This window comes from Nannospalax galili, unplaced genomic scaffold, assembly GCF_000622305.1.
Source record: "Nannospalax galili isolate Female #2095 unplaced genomic scaffold, S.galili_v1.0 scaffold1735, whole genome shotgun sequence".
Taxonomy (NCBI): domain Eukaryota; kingdom Metazoa; phylum Chordata; class Mammalia; order Rodentia; family Spalacidae; genus Nannospalax; species Nannospalax galili.
Window position 1 is genome coordinate 572,299 of NW_008336857.1, and position 17,680 is coordinate 589,978.

General features: G+C 42.6%; 1 protein-coding gene across 4 annotated transcripts in view; it reads left to right on the forward strand.

Annotated features, from left to right (window-relative positions):
* The first annotated feature begins 17,339 nt into the window (after nt 1-17,339).
* Atl2 (atlastin GTPase 2) overlaps nt 17,340-17,680 on the forward strand; it is a 50,525-nt gene continuing 50,184 nt past the window's right edge. For 2 of the 4 annotated variants that reach the window (XM_008831529.2, XM_029562743.1), the window contains exon 1: nt 17,340-17,548. In XM_008831529.2, the coding sequence (XP_008829751.1) occupies nt 17,431-17,548 (118 nt within the window). In that variant the 5' untranslated portion in view covers nt 17,340-17,430. The remainder of the gene's footprint in view (nt 17,549-17,680) is intronic. The other 2 variants (XM_029562744.1, XM_029562745.1) reach the window with 2 other exon arrangements.

The window sequence follows — 17,680 nt, forward strand, 5'->3', positions numbered from 1 at the left end:
AGGACAGGATTCCTTAGACATAAACAGAATTGCTTAGAAACAAAGTGTGCATATCATTCTTCACAGCTTTGGTACCCAGTGGACCGGAGACTGAATGCAACAGCAGCATGCCTGCTTGCTTGCATAGCCTCTTTCTCTCCATGAGCACTACCAGCAGCAGCAGGGAGATTATGGCTTATCTCCAAGAGCTCTGAGGAAGACAGTAAATGCAGAAGGTCCTTGAGGGGCTGACAAGACTTGGCGAAGAAGAACATTTAATATCAATACTTTCTAAGAAAAAAATTTGAACTTACCAGAGAGACTTACTTCTCCCAACTTTGTCAATAATTCTGAAATTTTATATAATATTAACAAGAAAATGCTATGAGCCAACCAGCTTATATATGAGAGTGGTATGTTTTAGTTGCAGAAATGAAAGAATATAAAAGGTAAACAACAATCTGAAAAGCTTTTATCACGAATCTGTAATTGGAATATGGAGGTCTTGCTGTTCTAGCGTCTGGGTTCTCTGGGGAGGGGGAGATTTTAAAAGGATGACTTTCCGTGTATTTATAATATACAACGTATGATTGTGCTGGGAGGGAATGTGACCTTGAATTACTTTGGAAGCAGGCAGCTTTCTCCTCCTTCTCCTTCTTTTCTTTCTGTTTTTTTTTTCTTTTTTTTTTTTTTTAAAAGACAGGATCTCCCTATAGCCCCAGCTGGCCTGGAAGTTGCTACGTAGACCAGGCTGGTCTTGATCTCACAGAGATCGGCCTGTCTCCAGAGTGTTGGGATTGAAGACGAGCACTACCACACCCAGCTCACCGGTTTCTTGCATGGCGTAGAAGGATTAGGTTGGCTGCTGTGCGTGCTCAGCCCTGTGGGAGTCCCACAGAGTCAAGATGACAATACTCAATGCTCTAATAAGTGTTCCTCTTCAAAGCAAGTTGGGTTCTTTTTGTTAGAAGTAGACCATGCTAAATGCACTGGAGCAGCAATTACTTTTCCTTTGAGATCTCTCATTGATGTCACATGGTGACAGTGGTGGCAGAACATCAGCAACAACAACAGTGGAAACACTCTAGGTATTCAACAGTGACCCTTGACTCAGTGGTGGAATGATGACAACTTTTAAGTTTGCATGGTATGTTCATCCTGAAAGGCACTAAACTCCAAGTCAAAAAATGTTTTTCTATAGAGAATGGTCAGGTCAACTCAGTAGAGATAGTGGTATCAGACACTGGAATTCTTCAAGTTGCTACTGGCAACAGGCTTAAGAGTTTGAGTGTCAACTCCAGAGTTCTATCTGTGGGTTTAAAGCCCAGCTAGGTGGCCCTGGGGAAATTATTTAATATCTCCTTGCTTCAGGTTTCTCAGTATAAAATGTAATAGTACTTCTATTTTAGAGTTACTCTAAGGTATAATTAAAAAACAACATAATGTTATGTAATATGAATTCCCTGGTACATGTGAGTACCTGGTAAACATTAGATGTTACTGTAAGTATTAATGGAAGATCCCAGGGAGTTTTCTCTGTGACTTATTAATCTGGGTCTGGTACCTTAAGGCTCCTCCTAGGGCAGAAGTAAAAGAAAAGGGCTAAAGACAGAGTAGTCTGCTTCCCTGGTGAGGGGAGGAGGTCTGGGATGCAGATTTGGTCCCAGTGCTCTCGTGTGGACCTCACTGGGCTCTGCTGTGAGGTGTTTGAACTAGTTGAGCTGACCCACTTGTGCTTTGTTCTTTGTCATGCTTAAGAGCAAGTGTTTCGATTTGCTTACTGAGATCACGTCTGAATCTCACCTACAACTACCCTCTGGTTCATGGCTTAGAATAGACACTGTATCACTACCATGCCCTCTGGTTCTTAATTCGGCTACCTTCCTAGTCCTTTAGTCCTTGGAGTTGTATATGATGACTTTGTGTCCCAGCCATGGAGGCTCAGAAAGAAAGACTGAGGACCACTTCCATTTAACTGCCACTCACTATCACTTCTAATTTGCTTCTTTCTTTTCTTTTTTCTTTCTTTCTTCTTCCTTCCTTCCTTCCTTCCTTCCTTCCTTCCTTCCTTCCTTCCTTCTTTCTTTCTTTCTTTCGAGACAGGGTGTTCCTGTAGCCTCAGCTGGCCTGGAACTCACTATGTGGACAAGGCTGGTCTTCAACTCACAGAGATTTTCCTGCCTCTGCCTCCGAGTGCTGGGATTAAAGGCGTGCGCCACCACTCCCGGCACTGCATTATTTCTTAATAGAGTAAGACTATCTTGTGGAGCTCGAGTTTCTTCCCTGAGTTCCATGTGAAGAGAGGGGCATGAACCCCTCTCTTTTTTCTGTTTTCTCCCCAATCTGTTAAACATCACGTGCCAGAATATAAGCCATACGAGGAGAAACCAGAACACATGTATCCTTTACCTGTTCTAGTTACTTTTCTGTTGTGATAAAACATTGACCAAAACCAACTTGGAGAGCAAAATGTTTATTTTATCTTACACTTTCAAAGCACAGTCCATCTTTGAGGAAAGTCAGGGTAGGAACTCAAGGAAGGAACCTGGAGGCAGGAACTGAAGCAGAGACCAAGAGGAATACTGTTTACCGGCTTGCTTCCCCTGGCCTCAGCTACTTTTCTTAATATAGCCCAGGCCAACCTGCCCACCTCATACGTCAATTAAAAAAAAACAACAAGAAATGCCCCCACAGATGTGCCCACAGGTCAGTTTGCTGAGGAGATTCCTCACTTGAGGCTCCTTTTATCAGGTGACTCTAGTTTGTGTCAAGTTGACAAAAAACTAAGCAGCACACGGCCTTTGTTCTTGGGCTCAAAGACAATAGGAATGTCTGTGAGTCAGAGGTTATGTGTCCTACAGTGCATGGTGCCAACACTATGCATGTGGGGACTGGAAGATATTTGAAATGTATGAAACAGAACTCCCCAATCTATACAGAATTCTTTTAAAAATATTTTATTTATTATTTATGTGTATGAGTATATTACCTGCATGTGTGTAAGTATATGTGTCAGGCAATGTCTGCAGAGTCAGAAGAAGGCATCAGACTCCCTGGAACTGGAGTTATGGATGGTGGTTAGCCATCACATGGGTACTGGGACTCAAACCCAGGTCCTCTGCAAGAGCAGTCAGTGCTCTTAACCTCTGTGCCATCTCTCCAGGCTCTGGAAAATTCTTTCCATCATTATATGAGTAAAATTATTATTATTATTTTTTTATAGAAGGAAGAATTTATTTGAGCTTACTGTTTCAGAGGAATTACAGTCTTTCATGGCAGGGAGGCATGGTGGCTGGAGCAGGAGCAGCAGAAGCTAAGCTCTCACATCATCACAGGCACAGGAAGCAAGAGAATAACTGGAGATCCTGCAAGGCTTAAGAACTCACTAAGCCCATCCCCAGTGACATGATTCCTCCAGGATAGCCATACCTTTTAAAACATCCCAAAACAGTGCCACCATCTGGAGACAAAATTTCCAAATACTTGGACACTATGGGGGCCATTTGTGGGAGACAGGCTTGAGCCTAGGGTGATAGTGCAACTGTCAGGGTCACGTGGTTTCCAGGAATCCAGGCTCTGTAATCTGAAACCCAGTATGCTAATGAGGCATCCTACCCTCTATTCTGTGATAGGATGTTAAATCTGTTATGATAATAGGATGGTAAGTCTGTAATGCTGATAAGGTATCCTACTTGCTGTGCTGTGATTGGACCACCACCCCTATATAAGCTTGTGCCTTCCTGCAATAAAGCAGACCTGTGTCACTGAACCTGGTCTCCTGTGTCTGAATGCAGCTCTGCTGACACAGTTTCCTCACCAGCCCTGGGGTCCAGGCAGAAGCAGCAATGACAGGAGGCAGCTCAGGGCAAGCAGAAGAGCTGCCTCAGCACCAGGCGAGCAGAAGAGCGGCCTCAGCCCAGGGCGAGCAGAGGAGCAGCCTCGATGCCGGTGAGAACGAAGGAGCGGCACCTACAAGAATGGAGGAGCGGCCGATGCTGGCGGTGACTGCAGCCATTTTCATTCAAACCATCACATTCCACCCCCTGGCCCCCATAGGCTTATGACCACATAAAATGCAAAATGCATTTAGTCCAACCTTAAAAGTCCCCATAGTCATTATCAGTCTCAATACTATTCAAAAGTCTCTTCTGAGACTCAGGTAAATAACTGTAAGCCTCTATAAAATCAAAAGACAAATTACATACTCTCAACATACAGTGGAACCGAATACACATTACCATTCCAAAAGGGAGGAATGGAGGCACAGTAAGGAAATACTGGACCAAAATAAGACCGAAAAACAGCAGGACAAACACCAAATCCAGTAGCTCCATGTCCAACTTCTGGGACTTTACTTCCAAAGGGCTTAGATGGCTCAGCCTCTCTAGCTTTGCTGTGTACAACACACATCTCTCTCTTGTGCTGGTACCACTCCCTTTGTGCAGGTCTCCTTGGCAGATGCCTCACAGCTCTGGCATCACAGATGTCTTCTTGGTGTCTCCATTGCCAACCAGGCTTCACCTTCACTGCTTCACATAATGGCCTATCAGGGTCTTCTCTATGCAGGAGAACCCCTACTGTATGTTGCCTGGCCTCTGAGCCTCTCTGAAACCGAGGAAGAACTGATGATCCCTTTACCCTTGCATCTTTCATGCCTCTAAACCAGCACCAGGTGAACGACACTGCCAAGTTTCACTGCAAGTTTGGGATGGACTCCAGCCTGACTTATCCATTTTAGAAGCTTTTCTATTCAGTGGCCCTTGAAGCATTTTCCTTTCATGAGCTGGAGGTTTAACTGGGTGTGGTCTTGCCCTGGAGCCACTCTCTCCACTGTTTAAGTCCGAATCTCTAGGCCGCTCCTTAATCACTTTAATCTCCTTACCAATGGTATCCTCTCCATCACATGCAAGGGCTCCAACATTTATCTTCCTAGTGCTCTTTTTCAATCCAAACTGTATTTCTTTCTGTCCCATTTGCTCTTTTTCACTGTAGATCTGCATTATATTCACCATTACTAGCCACACCACCATTTCTACATTAGGCTGTCTTGAAATTTCTTCCTCCAGAGAAATTAGTCCATTGCTTTTCAACTTAGCCTCAGGCAAGCTTTTAGGTCAAGGGCAGACTCCAGCCAGACTCTTTGCCAAAATATCCCAAGTGCTGCTTAAGTCCTTATTTCCCTCTGGAACTACATTGTTCTTAGCACTACTTTCTTCCAGGCATTTACTAGAATGGCCTGTTAAGCTCCCCTTACAGCAATCAACTGCTTTTCTAGCCCAAACTTCCAAAGTCTTCCACATTTCTTCAGAACCCTACATGGTCAGGTTCTTCACAGTCAACAGCCCACTCTCTGGTACCAATTATTCTATTATTTACATTTCTGTTGCTGTGATAGAACCATTGACCAAAGCAATTTATAGAAGGAAGAGTTTATTTGAGCTATGGTTCCAGGGGAATTGCAGTCCATCTGGCAGGGAGACATGGTGGCAGAGATGGCTGGAGGAGGAGCAGAAACTAAACTTTACATCTTCCAGCAGACACAGGAAAGTCTGTCATGGCAAGGAGGCATGGTGGCTGGAGGTGGCTGGAGCAGGAGCAGCAGAAGCTAAGCTCTCCCATCATCACACAGGCACAGGAAGCAAAGAGCCATTATATGAGTAAAATTATAAACAGAGGATTTTGTCCTCACCAATGATTAAAATGAAATTTTCCCGTCAGTAATATACTACAAAGTACAGTGAGTACAATTATAAATATCTTATACATTCAACCCAAAGAGTTATTTTGAGTTTGTCACTGAAAAGAAAATTTGGTATGTCCTGAAATCTTTGACAGTAACCCTAAAAATTTATTTGACACTAACAATAAATGTTATGAAGACCAGAATTCTAAGTGGAAAATAAATGAAAGATTTACTGATTATGTCACAGGTTAAATTGTCTTTCTATTTTCTCTTCAGAAAAATGATATTCCAAAATTGGTATAATAGGAAGAGTCAATTGAAGATTCTACAGCCAAGAAGTCAGAAACAAATGTTTTAGGAAGGTATTTCATGAAATTAATCAACAAAAATTATTTTTGCATATATTTGTGGTATGTGTAAGCTTTGTGAAATTTATGATTTGAGGTGGAATTTCTTTTTAAAATCTTAAACATTTAATTTCATAGTCTTTAAAAAAATTTTTTTTGAGCCCTAGTCGGCCTTGAACTCACAGATCCACCTGCCTCTGCCTCCCACCAGGCTTGGCTAATTTCATAATCTTTCTTTTTAAAAACTATTTTATTTATTTTTATTTTATGTGTACGTGTGTATTGCCTGCACATATGTGAGTGCACCTATGTTGTGCAATGCCCATGGAGGACAGAAGAGGCTATCGGATCCCCTGGAAGTGTAGTTATGGACAGTTGTTAGCTGCCATATGGGTGCTGGGACTCGAACCCAGGTCTTCTACAAAAACAGCCTGTGTTTTTAACTGCTGAGCCATCTCTTCAGCCCCTAATTTCATAATCTTTCTTAAGGAAATGCCTCTTGCTTGTAGATGCTTACAAATTCTGGATCTGGGCAGGGCCTGGTGGCATATGCCTTTAATCCCAGGACTTGGGAGGCAGAGGCAGACAGATCTCTGTGAGTTCAAGGCCAGCCTGGTCTACATAGTGAGTTCCAGGCCAGCGGGACTACTGGGAGACCCTGTTTCAAAAACAAACAAAGAAACAAAGAAATAAAAATAAACAAACAAAATCTGTATTTGTTCCTAATGGGAGCTATGTGGCCAATAACCCAATTCACAATGGTCACCCATGAAGATTTGGATACACCTGTGGGAACATGCCTTCCAGGCGATGCTATATATTACTATTAGTAGTCAAACAAAACAAAAATTAAGAACAACTGATTATTGTGGGTTTTCTTGAGACAAGGTTTCGTTGTGTGGCCTAGGTTGGCCTTGAATTGAAGATCCTTTTATCGTAGTTTTCTGAGTGCTGGGACTACAAGTGTGTACCACTGTAGCTGGCAAAACCACTGCTTTGGACAGTAGAAATAGACAAGTGATTGCCAGTACCTTAGCCCAGTGTTATTATTGTTATGCATTTGCTTTTATGTTTACTTCATATGCATTTATACATTGATATTATACCACATGCTTGTTATCTACTGCTGCATGAAAAATGACACCAGAACACAATGTTTTAAAGCAACAACCATTTCACTATATTTTGCTACATCTCCCCTTGGAGGGTGATTAGAGTAACCTTGAAAAATAAATACTTGCCAAGCAGATCAGCAAGCAGAGCATTAAGAACTGCTATAGGAAATGGGAAGAAGAAACTCATATTCTAAGCAGAGTTGAAGACAGATCTCAGGCATAAAGGGAGACATGGCATAGAACTGAGGCAAAGTGTTAAGGGTAGGTGAGATTTAGCCACCAAAGGATAATAATGAAACGACTTTAGTGGTAGTGAATCCAAGAATTAAACCAGTTACAACAAGAAGGATGAATTCTAAGGGCACTGTCAAGGTAGAATGTTTTTACCTACCAGCCAGCCAGCCAGTCCAGTTTGGGGAGTTAAGTTTGGATGTGAGATGGAAAGAGATTTGGCTGTTCTATACACAGTTAAGAATAAAGTATGTTGATTATAATAATACCAATGCAGATGTCTTAATTGTAAAAGAGGTCAAGATATGTGGTTCCTCTCTGAAGTCTGAGTTTCCCACTGACTTCAAAGGCATTCCTGCAGGTGGGCAGGCAAGTTATAGGAAACATGTTAGGTGTGGTCTGTATAGGCTGTCAGAAGTGGAAACGATTCAGTGTCTCATTCTCAGAGGAGTCTAAAGGAAATGATACTGTTTGCTTCATGCAACAAGCAGATTTTCTGTGTCATGGCGGCTATTTCTACTCTTTTATTATTATTTTTGAAAAAGTGTTATAGAATTTGATGCCATTCCTAAAGTGTCTGCCGGCATTCTTTTGTATGAAGATCATAACTTAACAACCTTATATATATTTCCAAACATATGCAAGATATGTAGTGGATGGATTTGGACTTTTATTGTTTCCTCTAATGAACTGCAATACCTTACACTTAAAATTTTGTTTACTTTATTATTTGTGTGTATATGTATACCATGACATGTTATAGAGGTCAGGGGCCAACTTTCAAAGAATTGGTTCTCTCCTTCTACCGTGGGTTCCTAGGATTGAACTCAGGTTGTCGGACTTTCATGGCACGTGCCTTTGCCTGCTCAGCCATCCTTTCAGTCTGAAACTGTAATACTTTAGTGACTCCAAGATACTCATGGATTCTGTAGAAGTCCTTTATTCAAGGGAGTCCATCGAGGAGAATGTGTCCCATGATGCCTTCCACCTGGACCTCATTTGCTCCAGATGCCTGGAATAGTCTTGGAGATATCCAGAAACCATGCTTCCAGCTATCCAGTGGCCCAAGTGGTTCTTATGACCGTAGACGTTTCAGTCAGTGTTATTCAGAGCTGATAACATATTTAAAGACATGGCAATCCAAGCAGGCAGAACGAGGTAGGACCTCAGCTCCTCAGTTTAGTGGTGTGACCTTGAACAAATTCTGTAAACTTTTAAGCATCAGTTTCTTCATTTGTAAAAGGCTGGTGATGAGTCTTATGATGATAATCTTTGCCTCTTGGAGTTACTTGTAAGCTAGATGAAATTATGAATATTATTATTAATTATGCCCCTGCTCTTTGAAGGGAAGGTCTTAGACTTGAAAGGTCTGCTTCACTGGAGCAATAATCCTGATGGCTATCATTTTACTGACATGTGTCAGCTACTGGGCCAAATACTTTATTTATATTACCTGTGATTATAATGAAAACTGCTGGGAAGAGACCTTTACTTCACAGCTGAGGTAAATGAGGGTTAGAGAGGTTAATTTTCTTTTGCAAATACATAAACCAAGTGGCAAAGCTGGTGTTCTTTTCAGCATATCAACCCGATACATTCCAGTTTATCTGTGCCAAATTCATGTATCTCAGTTAAGTCATTGTACCTTAAGATGTATATGGTTTGGAAGGATCATTATTTTTCTTTTTCATTCATGAGAGGCAGCAGTCCCTTGCTTTAGATAAAAATGTACCCCTAAACATTAGATAGCAAGCCCAGGTGGAAACCTTTCTGTTTGTAGTGTTCCATATGGAACTCCTGTTTTTTCAATCTATCCATTATTATTTTTTTAATTTTCTTTTTTCCTCTGCAAGAGCAGTCAGTGCTCTTAACCATTGAGCTATCTCTCCAGTCCTATCAAGATACCTACTATTCCTGACCTAATGAGATAAACAGGAATGCATGCACCAATGTCCAGTTCTCATGACGTGATGTCCTTGATTTGATCCCCAGGATGGTGCTAGTGAGAGGTGGTGGAACTTTTAAGAGGTGGGGCTTAGTTGGAGGTCTTTAGGTCACTGGGGGTTGGCCCTTGAAGGGGATGTGGGATCCTGACCCTCTCCCCTGTGTTTGCTCCTTGGGTTATGAGGTGAATGTTTTTGCTCAATCATACACTTTTTATAATTCCTATTGGGAAACCCCACCAGTGACCCAAAAGCAATGAGTCTGTCTGATCATGGACTGGAACCCTTTATTAAACCCAAGTAAACCTTTTTCCTTTACACATTGATTATTTTAGGCATTTGCTATAGTAAATTAAAAGCTAAGTAACAGTAACCCAGAGGTTCTATTTTACCTGTATCCCAGCAGGAACTGCAAAAAAAATTCCTGCCTATGGGACTAGAGAGACGGCTCAGTGGTTAAGAGTATCAGCTGCTCTTGCAGAGGAACTGAATTTGGTTCCCAGCACCTACATGGCAACTAACAACCATTGGTAACTCCAGTTCCAGGGGATCTGATGCCTTCTTTTGACCTCCTCAGGCACTGCATGACATGGGTGCACTTACACACATGCAGGCGATACACTTATACAAAAATAATAAAATATATATAAAAAAATCCTGTCCAGCCCCTCCGTGAAAAAGTTTAATCTCATGGGAATCCTCACATGGGCTAATGTGTTTACTAACCACAGTCTTTTTTCAACTTCTAGGATTAATCTGTATCTACTACCACCTGAGGTCAAGAAAAGGTGCCTGTAGAGTCCATTATGAGAATGCCAGTGATTGGGCCAAGTTCACTGTTTCCCGAGGTTTCAATACTACCACAGTCCCCAATCTCATTCCCTAGCAGCCCTGTTCTGCTTTTCATCTTCGGGGTCTTGAAGCAACTCCACCTGCGTTCAGAGTTCCATATATTCCATGGAAACAGCTCATTCATTTCCTGTAAGTCATTCTTGCACACATCTTCAGGAGTGACGGTTTGCAAATATGATGCAGCTGAATCAGTATGCCCAGAAAACATATCACTGAAAAGATAACCAGGTCTATACAGAATTCAATTGCCCCCAACATTAGGCAGTCTTTTATTCTCAGAGAGAGCAGTTTAATTCATTTGAATAACAGCAATATTGAAAAGTTTTTCTATCCTGGCCATTGGCTTGTGTTTTTCTGTCAGTTCCCATAGCCTATCCTTGCCTCATCTACCTGATGGACTCCTTTCAAGGGAAAAGTTTTCACTAAATGATATCCAAATCTCTACACCTTATAAGGAGGATCTCTCTCTCTCTCTCTCTCTCTCTCTCTCTCTCTCTCTCTCTCTCCTCTCTCTCCTCATCCGGTCTCCCTGTAGCCTCAGCTGGCCTGGAACTCACTATATAGACCAGGCTGGCCTTGAACTCACAGAGATCTGCCTGCCTCTGCCTTCCAAGTGCTGGGATTAAAGGCGTGTGCCACCACGCCCCACCCCCCTTTTATTTTCCCTTTCCTTTCCCTTTCCATTCTCTCCTTCCTTCCACTTCCCTTCCTTACATTCCTCCTCCCTTTTTCAAGGTCTCATACAGCCCAAACTGGCTGAGGGTGACCTTAAACTTCTTTTTGTTTGTTTTGAGATAGGGTCTCATTTTTAGCTCTTGATGACCTGGAACTCACTCTGTGGGCTAGGCTGGCCTCAAACTCACAGAAATCTACCTGTCTTTGCCTCCCAAGTGGTAGAAATTAAAGGCATACACCTGCACACCTGGCTCTTGACCCTGACCTCCTGATCTTCCTGTCTCTACCTCTTGACTAGTGAGGTTACAGGTGTTTGCCATCATGCCTGGCTTATATGGTGCTGGAGTTGAAATTTAGGGCTACATTCTCAGGCCAGGGACATTCTTTATATCTTAAATCATATTTGTGAAGGTTAACAAGATGGCAGGGCAAGTGCTAATCAGTTCTTACACTCTCATCTCCATGAGTTTTCTTTAGGAATCACTGCTCCAGCCCTTTTTGTGGATAGCCAATAGATTTATTTATTTAGAGATAGTGCATCATGTAATTCAGGCTGGCTTTGAACTTCTGGTGCTCCTGTTTGCATCTCCCAAGTACTGGGGTTGTGGACTACAGACATGTGCCACCACACCAGGCTTTTCTATTCTTTAAAATAAGAGTTTGACTCATCTTGATTCAGGTGTAGTGACTGAAAACTGTCAGGGAGGGTATTTGACCAAAAGAGATGGAATAGCAAAAAGAGTTTTTCTCAAAGAGAAGAGAATAGGAGAGGGAAAAAGTAATAGAGATGCTGGAGGTGGGGGGAGCAAAAGGGGCTAGGGAGAGAAACAGATAAAAGTTTTTATTGCACTAGATGTCTGCATTCTTCCAGTGTTTACTCTGAGCAGCAGGGTGTGAGCTGACATAAACATGACAGGTCAGAACAGACCTAGGTAGCTTTTTCTTATTGACTGTATCAACTTTAATTTAGCAAATAACCAGTGCTTTCATTTTGACATTAGAAATGACTTCCTAAAAGTTTAAATTTTCAACTATCCTGCTTTTTTCTCTGCGTGCCTTTCACTTAATGAGCCATTGACAGTGCATAGACCATTTTGGAATAATCCTTTTAAGGCTTTCCCCCCTTCTTTTGTCTTCTTTTTTTGATAAGCATTGTGTTCTTAGGGATAATAATGTCCTGATAAAGGAAGCTCTCCAAATTGTACATCATGAAGACATAAGAGCAGCCCAGCGTCACAAGCTGATGAAGAGCCTGCTAGAAGGAGCGGGGAATGGCAATTTTCCTTTGGATTATGTTGGTGATTCAGGTCTCAGAACACTACTTATTCTCCAAATAGTGTCAAGAATATGGGTCTATCTCATTTGATCCTATTACCTTCTTTTATTATTATTATTTTTCGACACGGTCTCACTCTGTAGTCCTGACTGGTACCTCCATTTACCTTTAACATATCTCCAGTTTTTATCACATCCACATGTTTTACATGACTGGAATTTTTTTAAATTGACATTGTCAATATTTCCTCTAGTGATCAATTGTTAATAATAGTGTTTTTCATAGTAGGGTAATAATATGTGGAGTGTGAGTTTTTACTGATCTTTAGAAAATTTTTATTTTTATTTTTTATGTGTGTGTTTTGCCTGCATGTATGTAAGTGCACCTGTGTTGTGTAATGCCTGTGGAGGTCTGATCCCCTGGAACTGGAGTTAAAGACAATTGTTAGCTGCCATGTGGGTGCTGGGAACTGAACCTGGGTCCTCTGCAAGAACAGCTAGTGCTCTTAACTACTGTGCTCTCTCTCTCTCTCCTATTTCCAAAGTCCTTAACTTCAATTCCATAGCTGGCCTTGAACTCACAGAGATCCGCCTGCCTCTGCCTCCTAAGTGCTGGGATTAAAGGTGTGGGCCACCATGCCTGACTCCAGCCCAAGTCTTTACTGATTTTTGATCCATTAGACAGATAAGACAGGGGACTGGAGAGATAGCTCAGTGGTTAAGAACATTGGTTGTTCTTGCAGAAGACCCGTGTTCAAATGCCAGCACCCATGGCAGCTAACATCTGTCCCTAACTCCAGTTCCAGGGGATCCGACAGCCTCTTCTGTACTCCCCAGGCATTGCACAGCACGAGTGCACTTAACCTACATGCAGGCAATACATGCATACACATAAAAATAAAAAATAAAAAAAGATAGTTTGCTCTGGAAAATAAATAGGTATTTAATTTTATCAATTTGGTGGGATTTAGAATCACCTAGGAGACAAAGCTCTGGGCATGCTTGTGAGGGCATTTCCAGAGAAGTTTAACTGTAGTGGGACTGTGGGAGGTACCATTGCAGGGACTAGGGTCCTGCACTGAATAAAAGGGAGAGAGCAAGCTGAGCACCAGCATTTCATCTCTCAGCTCCCTGTCTGTGGATGCGATGTAACCAGGGGCTTCCTGCTCTTGCCTTTGCAACTATGATGGACTGAACTTTCAAGCCCTGAGTCAAAATAAACCCTTCCTTAAGTTGTCTTCCCACTTTCATTATTTGAATGTCCCTTCTCCATTGGGAAGCCTGACTTTTCACAATATCAAGACATTAACTCATTTGCTCAGTTCTATAGCACATCTGAAATAAGTTCAGAATTGCTCTGCCTATATCTCTGTTTATACCCATTCTGTGAGGACCTTGAAATAGACATAGTTATGGCCCAATATTATATTTGTAAACTACTTGGGTTATTTGGCTTTCTTTTTCCCTTTTACAAGGTGGTTATGTTGTTAATCTTAAATACTGTTGCGATAATTTGTTTTCAGTTTTAGATCCCCATTTCCATTCTTGTTGATTTATTTTGATCACATAGAACATGTTTGCAAAAGTCAAAAAGAAACACTCTGAGAAGTGTCATTCCATTCTACCAGGAGGAAGTCTGTTCCTCTGCCCTTGAGGCTCATTTTATTGATTTCCATTTAGCCTTTCTAGATTTCTTTTTGAACAGATAAGTAAATGTATGTATATTTTGTTATTTTCCCTCCTCATACAAAAGGTAGCACACTAAATATGCTCTTCAGTAATTTGCCTTTTTAACATAGAATCTCTTGGAAATCACTCCAGATTAATTCACAGAGCTCTTCAATTTTTTATACTAAGAGCTTCAAAGTAATCCATCATGAGTATCATAGTTTATTGTGCTTGGACATCTAGTTAATTTCCATTATTTTGCAGCTGTAGGTAGTATGGCAAGGCAAAACTTTGGACAACAGTTTTTTGTATTGTTGGGAGTTATTGTCCTTCAGTAGTAAATGCTCAGAAGTGGTATTGGTGGGTCAAAGTAAAAGCAAAATAGGTTTGGTGGCTGTTTTGAATTCTTTCTTTCAGGGGTTATACTGATTTGCATTCTTACCAGCAAAGCATAAGAACGGCTTTTCCCTCTCATCTTTGCCAAATCATAAACTTTTGAATTTTTGCCAAGTTGATGGGTGTGAAATAGTTTCTAGTGTCATTTAAATCTGTTTCTCATCTTATGAATAAACTAAACGTTTTTATATGTATAAGGTCCATTTTTAGAACTTCTAAGTGACTTGTTTGTGGATGTCTTGTTCCCATTTTTATCCCAAGAATTCAAAAAATTCAAGTTGCGTATTTGGCAGAAATATCTTTTGATATGATTTATGTTAATTGAAGGCTGAACAGCAGAGCTCCTGCTGTGGATTAACTATGACTGGGACCTCCAGACACTCACAGTCTGTACGTGGAGCACCAGGACTGTGGGGTGATCATAGGTGTTCAGCTTGCCTTCCAGTACCACACCTGCCACTTTAGGCAGGTCAGTTCATGTCTGCTTCCTGTCAGGTCTACCTTCAAGAAGAGAGAAGTAAATAGTACTTTTCAAGAATGTTGTAATGATTCAATGACTTAACGTGTGTAATGTACTTTAAACAGTGCTTAGAACAGTAAACAAACCATAAACATTACTGTTTATAGACAAGACCATATTCTCAGTCTGTTGATTTGTTTCCATAAGAATGCTTAGTTTAGCATTCTGGAACCTGGAAATTTAGACACATTAGGTGAATCAGTGGGAGACTCAGAATTGTAATTCATTCATTCATTAGTTCTCATTTGTTCATTCCACTGGTGTTTATTGAGGCTCTGATGCATACCAGGCACCGATCTAGATGATGGAGATACTTGGAAGGCTGGTTTTGAGCTGCTAGCACTCACTCTCTTATATCACAGGCACAAAACCCAAGGGAACCCATTTTATTTGTCTGATTCATTCCTTGCCTCTTTAGTACCCCCAAATAAGATCTATGTTAAATCAAAGAATGAAGGAATGCATGACTGAATGGAGAAAAATGAGACAGAGAAATGAAAAGAAAAATGGCAGAGCCCAAATTGTGAATGACTTTGTCAACTATTCTGAAGAGCTTGGACTTCATCCTGAGTAGAGAAATCATGTAATTAGATTTTCATATAAGAAAGCTCAAGCCTGTGGTTGTGTGGAAGATCCACAGGAGAAGGAAAAATCCATTATAGTAAGTCCAGTGGCAGATGAGGAGGGTTTGAATCAAGTAGGCTGCAGGTGGGAGGCTGGAGAGAAGGTGAGTAGGGAGAGATTCAGAAGTCACAATTGACTTCATATGGGATTTGTTGTATGAAAGGGAGGATAGAAGAGAAAGAAATCTGGAATACATTTCTTTTTAATTTGAGGTCAGTGCTCATTTTGTGACTTTTAGTGTCAGGTTCTCTACACCTTAGAGTCAGAATCTGTGGATCTGTCTGAGGTACTATAGCAGTAGCCTATGAGATTTCAGTATCTGATAGTAGGATGCTGGTGAAGAGAACAATTGGCCAGTAGCACAGCTTTGGGAATGACTTTAATTCTCCTGAGATGAAGACAGGATGCACGGTCACATAACTGTTAATACTAAGTGGAAGATTAGTTTTTGACAGCAAAAATACTCATTTTTGCATCTTTATGCCCAAGGTGATACTTGTGTAAAGCAGAGTGTACAATATTAAATAGATGTCATATAGGGAGATTAACAAAGCAAACCTATTACCAAGCAGGTTCCTGGCTAGGCTGCTCCAGGAACACTGAACCAGGATGCAGGAAAAGTCTAGAAGGAGCTCATGGTCCTTTCCCCTAAAGATGGAGACTAGATGACTAAATAATCCCCTGACAGCCAACAGAAGCCCTCTGGAGCCACACCCTGAAAAGCTTTGCTGACATTAATGCTTTTCTAGAGATTTGCAAGATGAAAGGTTGTGAAGTTTAGACTTAAGATTTGGACATGACAGCTATTTGGACACGGGCGCCTGTCTTTATCAGAGAAAAGGGGTTTCTTTAAAAGTATTTTAAAATTTATTTTTATTTATGATTATTTTGCCTGCATGTATGTAAGTGCACCACCTGCATGCAATTCCTATAGATGTTACAGAGGCACTGGATTCTCTGGAATTGAACAGAGGGTTGTTAGCTGCCATGTGGATGTTGGGAACCAAACCTGGATCCTCTGCAAGAGCAACCACTGCTCTTAACCACTAAGCCATCTCTCCAGCTGCCAAGAAAAGGGATTTCTAATGCAGCTGGGGCTGTGATAAAACGCAAGAGAATAGGGACCATGTTCCACAGATGCCTCCACAGGCTGATGTTTCTTTAAAAAGTTTTCTGTACTTTAAAAAACATTTTACTTATTATTTTATGTGTATGAGTGTTAGGCCTGCATGTAGGTAAGTGCACCCGTGTGGTGCAATGCCCCCGGAGGTCAGAAGAGGCTGTCAGATCCCCTGGGACTGGAGTTATGGACAGTTGTTAGCTGCCATGTGGATGCCCAGATTCTAGCTCCGGTCTTCTGTAAGAACAACCAGTGTTCTTAACCACTGAGCCGTCTCTTTAGCCCAAAAGTTTCCTGTACTTTTTACAGGATATTTCTAGATTCCCACAAGAAGGTTCATCACAGGAAAGGATCCTGAGAATTACTTCTCTGATCAGCGTGCTTTCTGGCACCTTGCAAGGTAGTGAAGCGCAGGAGGACGAGTACAGGGTTGAGAAGTCATGGTAAGGTCTCATAAGCATACGGTAAGCTTCAGCAAACAAACTGTAGGATGGTGGGAGGTGGCGGTATTTAGGGACTTGTGCAGGTCAAAGAGAAGATCAAGAAGAGAAGCTGGGCACAAACGACAGTGTGCAGGGGAAATGAATGGGGATGAGGAGGAGAGAGGGAAAAGGGTGCGAATGCAACCTCACGTGCATGGCACGAGTCAACACTGAAAATGAAAAGAGAAGGGAAGGAGGGACTCCGTTCTCGGGGAAAGCCTTCTCCGCCCTGCGGCAAGGGGGTGTGGTACCTGGTCCCGGGAGGTGGGGGCGAGGCGAAAGGGGACGGCTGCCCACGAATTCCTGCTCGCAGCGTGAGGGCTGGGAAGCCTGGTGGCTGCCAGGCCGGGCGGAGGAGGGGCGAGGGGGCGCTTGGGCGGGGCGGGAGCAGGGGAGCGCAGGGCGGCGCAGGCGGAGGGCGGCGCTAGGACCCGAAGGCCGCCCCGCCGGCTCCCGGGAGGTTGATAAAGCCGCGGCGGCGTTTGACGTCAGTGGGGAGTTAATTTTAAATCGGTACAAGATGGCGGAGGGGGACGAGGCAGCGCGAAGGCAGCAACCACACCAGGGGCTGAGGCGCCGGCGACGGACCAGCGACCCGAGCACCGGGGTTAACCACGTCTCGTCCACGACCTCCCTAGGTACTGGCCGGCGGGGCCGAGGCCGCGGGGCCCAGGGTCGGGGAGGCCGCGGCCGCTCGGGCTGGCGGGCACCGGCCGCCCGGCGGGTTGAACTCCGTGGCTGGCTGGGCAGGCTGGGCTCAGCTCCCGCCG